The sequence below is a fragment of the Dendrobates tinctorius genome, unplaced genomic scaffold, assembly GCF_039654945.1.
Source record: "Dendrobates tinctorius isolate UK_male_01 unplaced genomic scaffold, ASM3965494v1 ptg000164l, whole genome shotgun sequence".
Taxonomy (NCBI): domain Eukaryota; kingdom Metazoa; phylum Chordata; class Amphibia; order Anura; family Dendrobatidae; genus Dendrobates; species Dendrobates tinctorius.
The window spans coordinates 4,879,786-4,896,010 of NW_027361831.1; the positions used below are offsets into that span (position 1 = coordinate 4,879,786).

Sequence of the window (16,225 nt, forward strand, 5' to 3'; positions counted from 1 at the left end):
TCATTCTTTACACACAGATAATTATAGGCCGTGTGTATTTAGTCCTGTCTATTACCTGGTGATGTGAGGGGCTGGGGAACCTCCATCATGACGTCCTTGTACACATCTTTGTGCCCTTCTAAATACTCCCACTCCTCCATGGAGAAATAGACGGTGACATCCTGACACCTTAAAGGAACCTGACACATACAATGATACCGTCATCCCCCCGATCCCTTCATAGTGTTACTGTATAATCTCCCAGCAGTGTCACCTCTCCAGTCAGCAGCTCAATCATCTTGTAGGTGAGTTCTAGGATCTTCTGGTCATTGATGTCCTCATGTATCAGGGGGAGAGGTGGAGGCCCAGTGATTGGGCTCAGGGTTCTTCCCCATCCCTCAGACACAGGGTCCTGACAGCGCTCACTAGAGGTCTTCTTCACTACTGTGTAATCCTGGTTATGGAGAGACACATTAATAAATCTCACTACAGACATTTCCAGAGTCCTCACCTCTCCAGTTCTGTCCATCTGTTATTCCCATAGATAAGAATGATGTAATGTGACGTCATCAGAATATCTCACCTCTCCAGTAAGCCGGAAGAGGATCTCTAGGGTGAGGTGTAATATCCTCTCTGCCATCTTGTCTCTGTCCCTGTCCATATCCATGCTTTATTTGTAAATAAAAAATATTCTATTATAATGAAGTTCTCCAACTCTTGTAAAACCATTAATGAAGCGGTACTGGGGAAACATTATACTGTGTGGTAACAGAGGGGGCAATGCACTGTGAACAATATGTTTCCTTACTTCCTGTCTTTCATAGTTGGGCCGTATCTATCAGGTGATTCTTATAAAGTGGCAACAAAAACACCAAAATTGTCTCAGCACTGAAGGGGTTACTGCCCCCTGTGCCCAGTAATGGGGAATCTCCAGCACCTACCTCCACCTGCAGAGCCGCACTCCACATATATGGCTGCTCTGTGCGCACAGGACCTGGGATGAGGTCACAGGAGGGGAGGAGTCAGGGGGTCACATGATCAAGGGCCTCAGTGTATGCAGGACTCTGCTGTGCTGGGTGTCATGGTGCTGGATGAGGGGAAGTTTCTGTGTGGGGTCAGGAGGGGTTTACAGGGGGGATGTAGCAGAGCTGTGTGTGTACGAGGTGTACGGAGCGGAGCCGTGTGTGTACGAGGTGTACGGAGCGGAGCCGTGTGTGTACGAGGTGTACGGAGCGGAGCCGCGTGTGTACGAGGTGTACGGAGCGGAGCCGTGTGTGTACGAGGTGTACAGAGAGGAGCCGAGTGTGTATGAGGTGTACGGAGCAGAGCCGCGTGTGTACGAGGTGTACGGAGCGGAGCCGTGTGTGTACGAGGTGTACGGAGCGGAGCCGTGTGTGTACGAGGTGTACAGAGAGGAGCCGTGTGTGTACGAGGTGTACGGAGCAGAGCCGCGTGTGTACGAGGTGTACGGAGCGGAGCCGCGTGTGTACGAGGTGTACGGAGCGGAGCCGCGTGTGTACGAGGTGTACGGAGCGGAGCCGCGTGTGTACGAGGTGTACGGAGCGGAGCCGTGTGTGTACGAGGTGTACAGAGAGGAGCCGAGTGTGTACGAGGTGTACGGAGCGGAGCCGTGTGGAGCGGAGCTGTGTGTACGAGGTGTACGGAGCGGAGCCGTGTGTGTACGAGGTGTACGGAGCGGAGCCGTGTGTGTAGGAGGTGTACGGAGCGGAGCCGTGTGTGTACGAGGTGTACGGAGCGGAGCCGTGTGTGTACGAGGTGTACGGAGTGGAGCCGTGTGGAGCGGAGCTGTGTGTGTACGAGGTGGATGTAGCAGAGTCGTGTATGTATGAGGTGTACGGAGCAGAGCCGTGTGTGTACGAGGTGTACGGAGTGGAGCTGTGTGTACGAGGTGTACAGAGAGGAGCCGTGTGTGTACAGTGTCATACTGTCACGTCTCCGTCAGATTTGGGGCCTGCTGTTCCGGTCGCAGCCACTAGGAGGCGCCGGACCGCCACTTTGCCGTCAGACTCAGGGACGGCTGTTCCTGCCTCGGCCACTGGGAGGCGCCGTGGTTCTATTATGTCGTCGTCAGACTCAGGGCCTATGGTCCCAGCTTTAGCCACTAGGAGGCGCCGGTCTGTCACGTCACCATTGGATTCGAGGCCTGCTGTTCCGGTCACGGCCACTAGGAGGCGCCGGACCGCCACTTCACCGTCAGACTCGGGGACGGCTGTTCCTGCCTCGGCCACTGGGAGGCGCCGTGGTCCACCCGTGAGTTATGGTGGTGACAGAGAAGTGGCTCCTGCGCAGGCATCTGGTGGGCGCAGGCTCCGCCCCTCTGTCAGTCACCAGGGGGTTACTGCATCACCGTCTGGCCTGGGGGCGGCCCTAATGACATCACCAGTCCAGGAACCTGTGAGGGATGACCTGATCCCTCAAATACCTTGGGACTGGTCTTGCAAGCCGCCGGATATATTCTTGGTTCCCCTGTGTGCCACTTAGTGATTGATTTCTGTTTGACTATGACCTCAGCCTGGATTTCTGACCCCTCTTTTGCCTGACGATTTTGTACTTCTGCTACTCTCCTGGTTTGTGACCTTGGCCTGGATATTCTGACTCTGCTACTTCCTAACGATTCTGTACCTCTGCCGCCCTCCTGGTTTTTGACTCTGACCTTGGCCTGAATTTGACTCTGCTATTGCCTGCCGTTTTTGTACTTCACTCTGACGACCGTCCTGCTCTGGCCGCTGCTCATATTCAGACAGCTACCTCCTGGGCTCTGTTGTAAATCCAGATCCCTGTATAGGGGTAAAGGGTATCAGTGTTTCTCGGGGTGTTGCCTGGCTGCAGCCCAGAACCGCAGACGGACGTTACACATACATCCCAACTTTTGAAGAAGGTAAATTTTAGGCCATGCCCTGACCACACCCATTTCACAACTGGTCACACCCATGTCCATGCCCCGACCACACCCATTTAGCTGGTACTGTGGGCACACTGACTTGTACTGATGAAAAGAAGGAAAGAACAAAGAGAGACAAAAGAAAACAGAGAGAGAGAAAGAAAAAACAAAGAAAGAGGAGAAAGAAAGAAGAGAGAGAAAGGAAGAGGGGGGAAAGAACAAAGAGAAAGAGAGGACAGAAAAAAAAGAACAGAGATAGAGAGAAAAAAGAAAAGGGAAAGAATGAAAGAACAGAGAGGGAGAGAGAAAGAAAGGGGAAAGAAAGAACAGAGAAAGAAAGAACAGAGAGGGAGAGAGAAAGAAAGAGGGGAAGAAAGAACAGAGAAAGAAAGAGAAAAAAAGAACAGAGAGGTAGAGAGAAAGAAACAGAAAGAACAGAGAGAGAAAGAAAGAGGGGAAAGGAAAGAAAGAACAGAGAGATAAAGAAAGGGGAAAGAAAGAACAGAGAGATAGAAAGAGAAAGAACAGAGCAGAGAGAGAAAGAATGAGGGGACAGAAAAAAGAAAAGAACAGAGAAAAAAGAAAGAGGGGAAAGAGAAAGGGGAAAAAAGAACAGAGAAAGAAAAAAAAAGAAAGAACAGAGAGATAGAGAAAGAAAGAAACAGGCAGAGAAAGAAAGAACAGAAAGAGAAAGAAAGAAAGAGGGGAAGGAAAAAGAACAGAGAAAAAGAAAGGGGAAAGAGAACAGAGAGGGAGAGGGAAAGAAAGAGGGGAAAGAAAGAACAGAGAAAGAAAGATGGGACAGAAAAAAAGAACAGAGAGAGAAAAAAAGGAAAGCGTGGAAAGAAAGAACAGAGCGAGAGAGAAAGAGGGGAAAGAAAGAACAGAGAGAGAACGAAAGAGGGGAAAGAAACAGAAAGAAAGAGGGAGAAGAAAGAACAGAGATAGAAAGAAAGAACAGTGAGAGAGAAAGAAAGAACAGAGAGAAAGAACAGAGTGAGAAAGAAAGAAAGATTAGAGAGAGAAAGAAAAAGATTACAGAGAGAAAAAAAGAGGGGAAAGAGAACTGAGCGAAAGAAAGATCAGAGATAACGAGAAAGAAAGAGGGGAAAGAAAGAACAGAGACAGAAAGGAAAAGAACAGAGAGAGAAAGAAACAGTGGACAGAAAAAAGAACAGAGAGAGAAAGAAAAAAGAAAGAGGGGAAAGAAAGAACAGAGGGAGAGAGAAAGAAAGAGGGGAAAGAACAGAGAAAGAAAGAAGGGAAAGAAATGAACAGAGAAACAGAGAAAGAAAGAACAGAGGGAAAGAAAGAACAGAGAGAGATAAAGAAAGAAAGAACAGAGAGGGAAAGAAAGAACAGAGAGAGATAAAGAAAGAAAGAACAGAGAGAAAGAAAGAAGGGAAAGAAAGAGAACAGAGAGAGAAAGAACAGAGAGAGAAAAGAAGAACAGAGAGAGAAAGAAAGAGCAGAGAAAGAAAGAACAGAGAGATAAAGAAAGGTTAGAGAGAGAAAGGAAGAGGGGAAAGAAACAGAGAAAGAATGAAAGAAGAGAGAAAGGAAGAACAGAGAGAGAGAAACAGAGAGAGAAAGATTCTATAAAGATACTATAGCAGCCCGACTCCCATTGCAATTCTAAAGTGCTCCTCGGGGCTCCGCTGTGTACTCCTGTGTCCGCAGGAAAAGTAAGCTCCCGGGCGGGGCAGACTCTCTCTCAAAATCGGGACTGTATCCGGGACGGTTGGGGGGTATGAATGCTCCCTACCATACACCTTGTACACTCATGGCTCCGCACACCTCATACACACATGGCTCTGCTTTGTATGCCTCATACACACACAGCTCCACTCCATACACCTCGCACACACACACGGCTCCACTCTACACACATGGCTCCACTCCGTAAATCTTGTACACATGCGGCTTTGCTCCATACACCTCGTACACACGCGGTTTCACTCCGTACACCTCGTATACACGTGACTCCGTTCCATACACACGCGGCTCCAATCCGTACACACACGGCTCTGCTCCACTCCGTAGACACACGGCTCAGCTCCATACACTTCGTACACACAGGACTCCGTTTCGTACGCCCCGTACACACGTGGCTCCACTCCGTACAACCCGTACACACAAGGCTCCGCTCCCTGCACCTTGTACACACACGGCTCCGCTCCGCACACCTCGTACACACTCAACAGGGCAGATAAAATACGCCTGCGCAGGAGCCGCGGCAGAAGTAAGAAGGAGGACGTCATTGCTAGAAGATGGGAGGTGCCGGACCGGACCGCGACACCCATCGGACCGGACCAGACACCCGGGTGAGTATAATCTAACTCGTTTTTCTTATCTTTCAGGTTACATCGGGGTCTTATCTACAGCATTACAGAATGCTGTATATAAGCCCCTTATGGCGGTGGCTGCAGCTCATAGAGCAAAAATGAGGTGACAGATTCCCTTTAAGATAGAACTCTTTGGCCACAATCATCAAACTTATGTGTGGAGAATAAAGGGTACAGAATTTCAGGAAAAGAACATCTCATCAACCACTAAGCATGGGGGATGACCAATCATGCTTTGGTGTTGTTTGTTACACCGCTCTCACCGCACACCTCCGGAGCTGGTGCACGTCGCCCGACATCTTCATTTCCGTTCTCGCAGCCTGCACTGGGGTCCCGTAGAGTGCACGCATGTGCCGCACGCTCTTGACTCTGCGGCTGCGCGCCCGGCCCCGGGCCCCATCGGGCGCGCTTGCACACAACCCGCAGCTCTGACTGCCCCTGCACTAAGACTAACGTCTCTATGGTCCTGGAGGACCTGACTCGGAAGTCCCGGCTCGCATTCCCTATATCAGGCAGCCTCTTCCTGTAGGTGGCGCCTGATTATCTTTTTGCTTCCTTGCTAGGCCTGCTTGGTGCCTGCATGGTCACTCTTTGTTCTCAGGTCCAACTACCTTGTACTCTGACGCGCTCTGCATAGTCTAGTACTTTGGCATGCTTCTTAGTACGCGCTCTACATTGTCTAGTACTCTGGTGTGCTTCTTAGTATGCGCTCTGCATAGTCTAGTACTCTGGCGTGCTTCCTAGTGCGTCCTCTGCATTGTCTAGTACTCTGGCGTGCTTCTTAGTATGCGCTCTGCATAGTCTAGTACTCTGGCGTGCTTCCTAGTGCGTCCTCTGCATTGTCTTTGGTGTGCTACTTAGTATGCGCTCTGCATTGTCTAGTACCCAGGCATGCTTCCCAGCACGCACTCTGCATTGCCTCGTACCCAGGCGTGCTCCCCAGAGCACGCTCAGCACTATCCTGTACCCTGCGTGCCCCCGGGCACACGCTCTATGCGCTCCTGTACCCTGCATGCCCCCCTTCACCCTGCTAGGCACTGTCTCGCACCTCCTTGGAGCCGGCCACCTGATTCCAGCAGTCATGGTACTTTATCCCCCTGGGCCTACCCCTGATGCTCTCTGCATAGGGGGTGGTCCTCACTAGGTCAGCTTGCCCAGGGTGGGTTGGTATCATGACCCAGAGGGTCCACTCCAGGAGTCGTTACAGCATAATCACGCCCTGGACCCCGCTGGTACCTCGGCCACTGCCCAAAAGGAACTGGTGTTTCTACGGGAGAATCAGATTAGGATTATGTCCTTTTTAAAATCTATGGAGTCCTGCTTGTTGGCCTTACAGTCCTCTGACCCTGGGAAGGTCGAACAAGAGCTCACTCACTCAGCAATGCATCCTCAATCATATGGCGTCGGTAGATAACCGACTCCTTTCTCTGCAATCTGTCACCTCCGTTTCTTCCCAAGCCTCAGTCTCTCACTCGCTGCCCCGTTTAGGCAAACCACCCCGGTATAGTGGTGACCCCAAGTTGTGTCGGGGTTTTTTGAATCAAGTCGACTTCATTTTGAGCTCCTGCTGCAGCAATATCCCACCGATCGTGCTAAGGTGGCCTTTATTGTTTCCCTCTTAGAGGGGGAGGCGTTAGCATGGGTGAGTCCCCTCTGGGAGCGTGATGATCCACTTGGCTATCAGTTCTCCACCTTTTTGGACACCTTCCGCAGGGTGTTCGACGAGCCTGGTCGTCTGGCATCCACCACCGAGTCCTTCTTCAACCTACATCAGCGTACTCTATCCGTTGGCCAATACGCCATCCGTTTTCAGACTTTGTCCTCCGATCTCGGTTGGAACAATGAGGCCCTCGTAGGGGCCTTTTGGCGAGGCCTGTCCGGTCGGATTAAAGACAAACTGGCGGGTCGGGATACCCTTACCTCTTCGGAGGATTTAATCTCTCTCGTGACCAGCATTGATCTGCGCTTCCAGGAGCGCACCCATATGGCAGCCAGAGAGAGAAGACTCCCACGTCTCTCCTCGTATACTCGCAATCCTGTCCACTTGCAACCCGCGTTATCTTCTGAGGCCTCTGTACTTAGCCTATGCAGGTGGACCGACTTAAGATGGCTGAATGGCTCTGTAAGGAGAGGCTCGCACAAGAACTATTTTTACTGTAGGAGTGCTTCCCACCTCCTTTGCTCCTGTCCCGAGAGGCCGGGAAACTCCTCTGCCTAGGACTGCTAGGAGAGGCCTCCCTAGGTGTATGATTCCTCTCCTACCCTGATCGTGTCTGTTTTGCTGAATTTTGGTTCCAAACGTCATTCTCAGGAGGCATATGTGGATTCAGGTGTGACAGGGAACTTTATCAGCCTTGAGGCGGTTAAAAAAGTATTAAGTTACGTACCGGTAACGGTATTTTTCGGAAGCCCATGACAGCACCACGAGAGAGGGGATCCGCCCTATAGGAACAGGAAACCTACAGATACAAAAAGGGTGGCACCTCTCCCACGCATCAGTTGGATTACAGAGCTTGAGAGGCTACCATGGTTAGTACACAACATATGATATATACAACCTATCTACCCTATTTAACCGAATTATTTCATACCATCTCCCACATATGGTGATTCTATGAACAATCTTCTAAAGGAGTGCACCCCTATACGTGAACAAGGGAGGGAACTAAGGGTGCTGTCATGGGCTTCCGAAAAATACCGTTACCGGTACGTAACTTAATACTTTATTCGGACTCCCATGACAGCACCACGAGAGAATTACAGAGATGTAAACTAACTTAGGGAGGGACTACAGCCTGCAGCACCCTTAGCCCGAAGGTGAGGTCTGAGGAGGCACCCATGTCTAACCGATAGTGGTTAAAAAAGGTGGAAGGAGATGACCAGGTGGCCGCCTTACATATTTGATCAATTGATACTCCAGATCTCTCCGCCCAGGATGATGCCATGGCCCGAGTGGAATGTGCCCTCAGGTTCTGTGGAGCCGGACCGCCACCTGCTGTGTAGGCAAGAGAGATAGCCTCCCTAATCCACCTTGCTAATGTGCGTTTTGATACTCTGTATCCTTTCCTGGAACCTTGGAAGGATAGGAATAATGCGTTCTCCTTCTTCCAAGGATCCGTGGCTGCTAAATATGTCAGTAAGCATCTTCTAATATCTAACGCCTGGAGTTTCTGCTCTTTAGGGTTGGTTGGGTTAGGGAGGAAGGAAGGCAGAACTATCTCCTGTGTCCTGTGGAATTGTGTTGCTACCTTGGGAAGGTATGCTGGATCTGGCCTTAGGATCACTCTATCCTGTAAGAACTCTGTGTAAGGAGGCAATCTGGAGAGTGCCTGTATGTCGCTCACCCTACGTGCGGATGTTATTGCTACCAGGAATGCTGTTTTAAGGGATATCATCTTTAGTGAGGCGGAATCTAAAGGTTCAAACGGACTTTCTGTCATGGCTGTAAGGACTAAGTTTAAGTCCCACGGTACGCATCTGTCTTTGTGTATAGGTCTCGATCTGGCCGCTGCTCTGATGAACCTTGCTACCCAATAATCTTTTGCAATATCAGCTGCAAACAGGGCCCCTAAGGCTGAAACTTGTACTTTTAGCGTGCTTGTGGAGAGACCCAATTCGAAACCTTTCTGGAGATATTCCAGAATATGTTTCGTGGGAATTCCATCTCTGATGTCAAAGTGAAAGGTGGACAGGAAGCGTTTCCAGGTCCTAGCATAGATATTAGTGGTGGTTAATTTTCTGCTTCTTAGGAGGGTGTCAATTAAGTTCTTGGAGAACCCTCTATTTTTTAATAGTGACCTTTCAAATGCCACGCCGTCAAATGAAGTCCCGCTACTTGTGGGTGGCTGACTGGCCCCTGGTGGAGGAGATCCGGAAGGTTCGGCAGTACCCAGGGATCGCCTACCGACATGGTCCTCAACCATGCGAACCAGGTCCTCCTGGGCCAAAAGGGGGCAATCAGTATGACTCTTGCCTGATCCTCTCTGATCTTCCTGACTACCAGAGGAAGAAGATTTAATGGTGGGAAGGCGTATGCCAGAGAAAAATCCCATCTTATCAGTAGGGCATCCACCGCCAGGGGATTTTCCCTGGGGTTCAGAGAGCAGAACAATCTTTCTTTTCTGTTTTTTCTGGTGGCAAAGAGGTCTACCTCTGGCTGGCCCCATCTGCGGACAATCTGGCGGTAAATATTTTTGTTCAAAGCCCATTCTCCTTGTCTTAGAGCCTTGCGGCTTAAAAAGTATGCTCTTACATTGTCCTTTCCGCTGATGTGGAGCGCGGTCAAAGATAGACAATTTCTCTCTGCTATCTGGAGGAGCCGTTCTGTTATCTGCATCAGAGCGCTGGAGCGGGTTCCACCTTGGTGGTTGACATATGCTACCGCTACCTGGTTGTCCGAGTGTATCCTCACATGATGGCCCTGCAGGTAGATAATGAGTTTCTTGACTGCCCGCTCTATCGCCAATAGTGCTCTCTGGTTGGATGAGATTTCAGAATTAGAATCCCACTGGCCCTGTACCACTATGTCCCCCATATGGGCTCCCCAACCGAAGGAACTTGCGTCTGTGGTTATAATACGAGTTATCTGTGTTATCCAGGGCACCCCTGACGCTAGGTTCTCGCTCTCAAGCCACCATCTCAGTGATGCAACAGTTGAGGGGCTTAGACACATCCGACCCTGTAAGGAGCCTCCAAGGGCCCTGCTATTAATCAAGACGTCGTTTTGAAGGGTTCTGGTATGGAACTGTGCCCACCTTACTGCTGGGATGCATGAAGTTAGAGAACCTAACAGGGACATGGCCTGTCTGAGGGTCATAGATGGATTATCCATTGCCCGAAGAACCTGCTCCTGTATCTTTTGTATTTTATCTAGTGGTAGCAGGCACCGCTGAGTGTCTGAATTTAGTATCAACCCTAAAAATTTCTGTATTTTTAAGGGCTGGAGTCGGGATTTCTCGTAGTTTAAAATCCATCACAGGTTTTCTAACTTGGATTTAGCTTTTTCTATCTGGGATTTACAATGACCCACTGATTTTCCTACAATCAAGAAATCGTCTAAATATGGAATGATTAAGACGTCCACCTCCCGTAAGTGAGCCATAACTTCGGCCACTAACTTTGTAAAAACTCTGGGTGCTGCTGAGAGACCAAAGGGAAGGGCTCTATACTGAAAATGACGTACTGTGCCCTCTACTGAAACTGCCACCCTCAGGAACTGCTGGAAGTCTGCATGGATAGGTACATGATAGTACGCGTCTTTCAAATCTATGACTGCCAAAAAACAACCTTTAAACAATATTTTTATTGTTGTATTAATGGACTCCATTTTGAATTTATGATTAATCAAAAACTCGTTAAGGGAACGAAGGTTTATAATCGTTCTGAATGTGTTATCAGGTTTCTGGATTAGAAACAGGGGAGAGTAAAACCCTCTTCCTCTTTCAGCCTCTGGGACCTCTACCAGAACATTTTTCTGACATAGGCTCAAGACTTCCGCTTCTAAAGCCGTTTGTTCGAGATGAGAAGATCTTAAGGGGGTCAGTTTAAAGGTGTCCCGCGGGATCTGGGTAAATTCCAACCTAAGCCCGGTGGATATTTACCTTGCGCGTCCAGTCACTATTCGTAATCTGTGACCATGCCGGGAAGAAGGATGACAATCTACCCCCTACGGGAACCGCTAGTCATTGATTTGGTTTCTTTTGATCTCTCGACGAGCGTGTAAACATATAGCCCGTACCTCGTCTCCTTCTGTCTTCCCATCTGGGTCGATCTCTAACAGGCGAAGAGTTGCGCCTTCTCCCCTGGCCAAATCTCCTTCTACCAAATGGGCGACGGTAGGACGCTGATGAAAGGTTTGGGAACCTTTTCTTGTCGTCCCCCGCCTTTTCAAGCAGCTCGTCTAGGACAGTTCCAAACAAGTATTCGCCCTCACATGGAATCGCACAGAGCTTTGCTCTGGACTGGATGTCTCCCTGCCAGCACTTTAGCCACAGGGCTCTGCGAGCTGCGTTAGAGAGACCTGCTGCTCTGGCGGCCATTCTCACTGCATCCGCTGAGGCATCTGCTAGGAAGGCTGCTCCCTCTTGGATGGTCGGTAGGGCCCCAAGAATTGTCTGTCTTGATGTACCCTGTTTTAGTTGTGACTCCAACTGGTCCAACCAGACCATCATGGACCTGGCCGTGCACGTTGAAGCCACTGCTGGTCTTAAGGACCCGGCCGCCATCTCCCAGGTGTTTTTCAGGAAAGTATCAGCTTTCCTGTCTAAGGGATCTTTAAGGGATCCCATGTCCTCAAAGGGGAGCGAGGATTTTTTTGATGCCTTCGCAATGGCAGCGTCTAATTTGGGGGCTCTGTCCCAAGAACTTACTGCCGGATCGTCGAAGGGGTATCTCCTTTTGAGGGCTGGTGGTAGCGACCCTCTTTTGTCCGGTCTTTTCCACTCTCTGTGGATCAGATCCTGTATCTTTTGGTTTAACGGAAAGACTCTCCGCTTCCTCTGTTCCAGCCCACCGAACATGACATCCTGCATGGATAAATGGGGCTTAGGCTCCTCTACCTCCATTGTCCCTCTGACTGCTTTGACCAGCTTGTCTACCCGGTCAAGAGGCAGACAAAATCGCCCCGAGTCCTCTTCTCCTGAGGAGGACGAGGGAGATGAAGCCCGGGAGTCTCTGCTTTTTCTCCACTCTGCCGAGGAATCAGACTCCGCCGGGACCTCGCCCCAGGGGAAGAGTCTTGAGGAGATCATTTGCATATTCCCAGTGCCTTCTGGGATAAGTGAAGAGTCTCCGCGAGCTCAACGATCACTGGGTTTTGGCCGTTGCAGCTGAAAAGAGGAAATCGGAAAACCAGGGGAAGAGTCTTGAGGAGATCATTTGCATATTCCCAGTGCCTTCTGGGATAAGTGAAGAGTCTCCGCGAGCTCAACGATCACTGGGTTTTGGCCGTTGCAGCTGAAAAGAGGAAATCGGAAAACCAGGGGAAGAGTCTTGAGGAGATCATTTGCATATTCCCAGTGCCTTCTGGGATAAGTGAAGAGTCTCCGCGAGCTCAACGATCACTGGGTTTTGGCCGTTGCAGCTGAAAAGAGGAAATCAGAATTTTGGCTCATCTTTCATCGTTTTTAAGAAATCTCAAGATGGAAGAGGCCAGGAGCCATTTGGTGAGCTGCATTTCTTGCTACATGTTCACAGACTTACCAGTGGAAAAGCCAAACTTCACATGCCACAAATGCAAGCTTGTGTCCCTGTTGGAGGAAAAGTTGCAAAATCTCGAAGAGAGGTTGGCTACGTTGAAGATCATTAAGGAAGGTGAAGAGTTCTTGGACAGAGCAGAATTATCTCTTCATGTTACAGAAAGAGAAGAAATTCGAAGTGCACCTGAAGAAACAGAGGGATGGAGACATGTGACCCAGAGAAGCAGGAGGATCAGGAGGCAGTCAGCACCCATACTGCTCAGGAACCAGTACCAGGCTCTCACGCAGGAAAATGATGAAGAAATACATCAGGATAAGACTTTGCCAACAAACAGCAACCTTGTACGCCTTCAGAGTCCTCCTGGATGGAGAAAGAAAAATGTTGTGAAGAAGAAACGGAGAGTGGTGGTCATGGGGGATTCCCTGTTGAGAGGAACAGAGGCCGCTATCTGCAGACCGGATATAACTTCAAGAGAAATGTGCTGTCTTCCAGGTGCAAAAATTAAAGATGTGTCTGACAGGATATCAGGACTCTTCAGACCTACAGATGACTACCCATTCCTGCTACTACATGTGGGGACAAATGACACCGCAAGAAACGACCTGGAAACCATCTGCAGAGACTTTGAAGACTTAGGCAAGAAAGTGAAAGAACTGGGAGCGCAGGTGGTCTTCTCTTCCATCCTCCCAGTGGATGGCCATGGAACAAGGAGGTGGAATAAGATTCTGCAGGTGAACAACTGGCTACGTCGATGGTGCCGTCAGCAACGATTTGGATTTCTGGATCACGGAGTGAACTACTTATACGATGGACTACTTGCTAGAGATGGGGTGCACCTTACGAAGACTGGAAAGCATGTATTTGGAAGTCGCCTTGCTACACTTGTAAGGAGAGCTTTAAACTAGAACAACATGGGAAGGGAAGCAAAAGACCAGAAAAAGCCATACACCTGACAAATGCTATTGAGAACTCTGCTAATAGAAGTGGAAAGGAAGAACAAAGACGAAAGAATCTAATTAATAAAAATATTGGAGAAAGAGAAACCAATCACAAACTAAAATGTTTCTATACTAATGCACAAAGCATGGGCAACAAACAAGGAGAATTGGAACTACTAACACAGGAAAAGAAATATGATGTCATTGGAATCACTGAAACTTGGTGGGACGATACACATGATTGGAATACAAGACTAGAAGGATACAACTTATTTGCAAGAAACAGACTTGATAAACGAGGAGGGGGTGTTGCATTGTATGTTAGAAACGCATATATCTGCACAGAGATTGAAGCTTCAGAGACTGGGAGTTCTGTGGAAACTGTTTGGGTAAGAATACAAGGACAGAACAATGGAAAGGACACCATTGTAGGCATTTACTACAGGCCGCCTGTGCAAGCTGAAGATATGGATGAACTCTTTATGCATCAAATGGCCAAGTTCTCCAAAAAATATGACATAGTTGTCATGGGAGATTTCAACTATCCAGACATTTGTTGGGAATCTCTCTCAGGCAAAACTAACAGGTCAAGGAAATTCTTATCCTCTCTTGCTGACAACTTTATCTTCCAAAAGGTAGGGGAGAAAACAAGGGGAACTGCTACCTTGGATCTAATCCTTATAAACAGGGAGGAAATGGTTGAGGAGGTAAAAGTGGCTGGAACCCTAGGAGGTAGCGACCATGCTATTTTAGAATTTTGGATAACTAGAGGCGGAAGACCTGTGAAGACTCAGACGTCAAGGTTAGATTTCAGAAAGGCAGATTTTAAGGGATTCAGAAAGAGAATTGGAGGAATCCAATGGCTGGATATCCTTAAAGACAAAAATGTCCAGGAAGGATGGGAAATCTTGAAAAATGAAATTCTCAAAGCACAGTTGTTAACAATTCCGAAAAGAGGGAAGAATAGGAAGCATTTAAGGAAACCAGGATGGGTGAACACAGAACTTAAGCACATGCTAAAAAGGAAGAAAAAAATGTTTATAAAATGGAAAGAGGGAGGCATATCTAAAGAAGAATATAATGCTGTCTGCAGAATCTGCAGGGCACAAATCAGATTAGCTAAAGCTGAAAATGAATTGAGGCTTGCAAGAGATGTCAAAAGCAATAATAAAGGATTTTGGGGATATGTCAAAAGTAAAAGAAAAGTCAAAGATGCTATAGGATTTTTACAGGATGAAAATGATGAAATGGTAAGACAGGATGTTGAGAAGGCTGAACTTTTAAATTCCTATTTTGCATCTGTTTTCTCTCAGAAAGGAAATGTAACACCAACTGTTATTCACTGTCCTATTAAGGGAATAGAAGAATCCAGGATATCTATAAACAGAAAGATAGTGAGGAAACACTTAGCTAACCTAAATGAATTCAAGTCTCCAGGTCCAGATGAATTACACCCCAGAGTACTGAAGGAGATAGCAGAAGAAATTTCTGAACCACTCTCCATAATCTTTGAAAATTCTTGGAGAACAGGAGAAGTGCCAGAAGACTGGAGAAGAGCAAATGTTGTTCCTATCTTCAAAAAGGGGAAGAAGGTGGACCCAGGCAACTATAGGCCGGTGAGTCTGACTTCTATACCAGGAAAGATCTTTGAACAAATTATTAAACAACATGTAAGTCAATACCTGGATAAGAATGAAGTGATCAAACAGAGTCAGCATGGGTTTGTAACTAATAAGTCATGTCAGACTAACTTAATTTCCTTCTATGACGGTATCACTGATTGGGTGGATCAAGGAAATGCTGTAGATATAGTATATCTTGACTTCAGCAAAGCATTTGACAAAGTCTCTCATACAATCCTTATTGAAAAAATGACTAAGTATGGAATGGACAAGGCAACTGTTAGGTGGATTCATAGCTGGCTTAGTGATCGGACCCAAAGAGTGGTCGTAAATGGCTGCACATCCAGTTGGAAGAATGTCTCAAGTGGGGTACCACAGGGCTCTGTCCTGGGCCCTGTATTGTTCAACATCTTTATCAACGATTTAGATGAAGGAATTGAGGGTAAACTGATTAAATTTGCTGATGACACAAAGCTAGGAGGGATAGCTAATACTAGAGAAGAGAGAGAGAGGATTCAAAAAGATTTAAATAAACTGGAGAAGTGGGCAGTAACTAACAGAATGGTTTTTAACAGGGAGAAATGCAAAGTACTACATCTGGGCAATAAAAATGAAAAAAGCATATATAGAATGGGAGGAATAGGGCTAAGTGACAGCACATGTGAAAAAGACTTGGGTATACTAATAGATCACAGACTGAATATGAGTCAACAGTGTGATGCAGCAGCAAAAAAGGCAAATGCAGTTCTAGGATGTATTAACAGAAGCATACAGTCTAGATCACGTGAAGTCATTATTTCCCTCTACTCCTCTTTGGTCAGACCTCATCTGGAATATTGTGTCCAGTTTTGGGCACCACATTTTAAAAAAGACATCAACAAACTGGAGCAAGTTCAGAAAAGAGCGACCAGAATGGTGACCGGTCTGCAAACCCTGTCTTATGAGGAAAGGTTGCAGGATTTGGGAATGTTTAGTTTGCAAAAGAGAAGACTGAGAGGAGACTTAATTGCTGTCTACAAATATCTAAAGGGCTGTCACATTGTAGAAGGCTCAACTTTATTCTCATTTGCACAAGGAAAGACTAGAAGCAATGGGATGAAACTGAATGGGAGGAGACACAGATTAGATATTAGAAAAAACTTTTTGACAGTTAGAGTGATCAATGAGTGGAACAGGCTGCCACGAGAAGTGGTGAGTTCTCCTTCAATGGAAGTCTTCAAACAGAGGCTGGACAGACATCTG

At 47.8% G+C, this 16,225-nt stretch overlaps 1 protein-coding gene across 1 annotated transcript in view; it reads right to left on the reverse strand.

Annotated features, from left to right (window-relative positions):
- The window catches only part of LOC141052994 (uncharacterized), a 128,886-nt gene that overhangs the window by 78,564 nt on the left and 34,097 nt on the right, over positions 1 to 16,225 (reverse strand). The window contains 4 exon segments of the mRNA XM_073550317.1: positions 56 to 179; positions 254 to 433; positions 563 to 647; positions 13,468 to 13,493. Of these exon segments, the coding sequence (XP_073406418.1) occupies positions 56 to 179; positions 254 to 433; positions 563 to 647; positions 13,468 to 13,493 (415 nt within the window).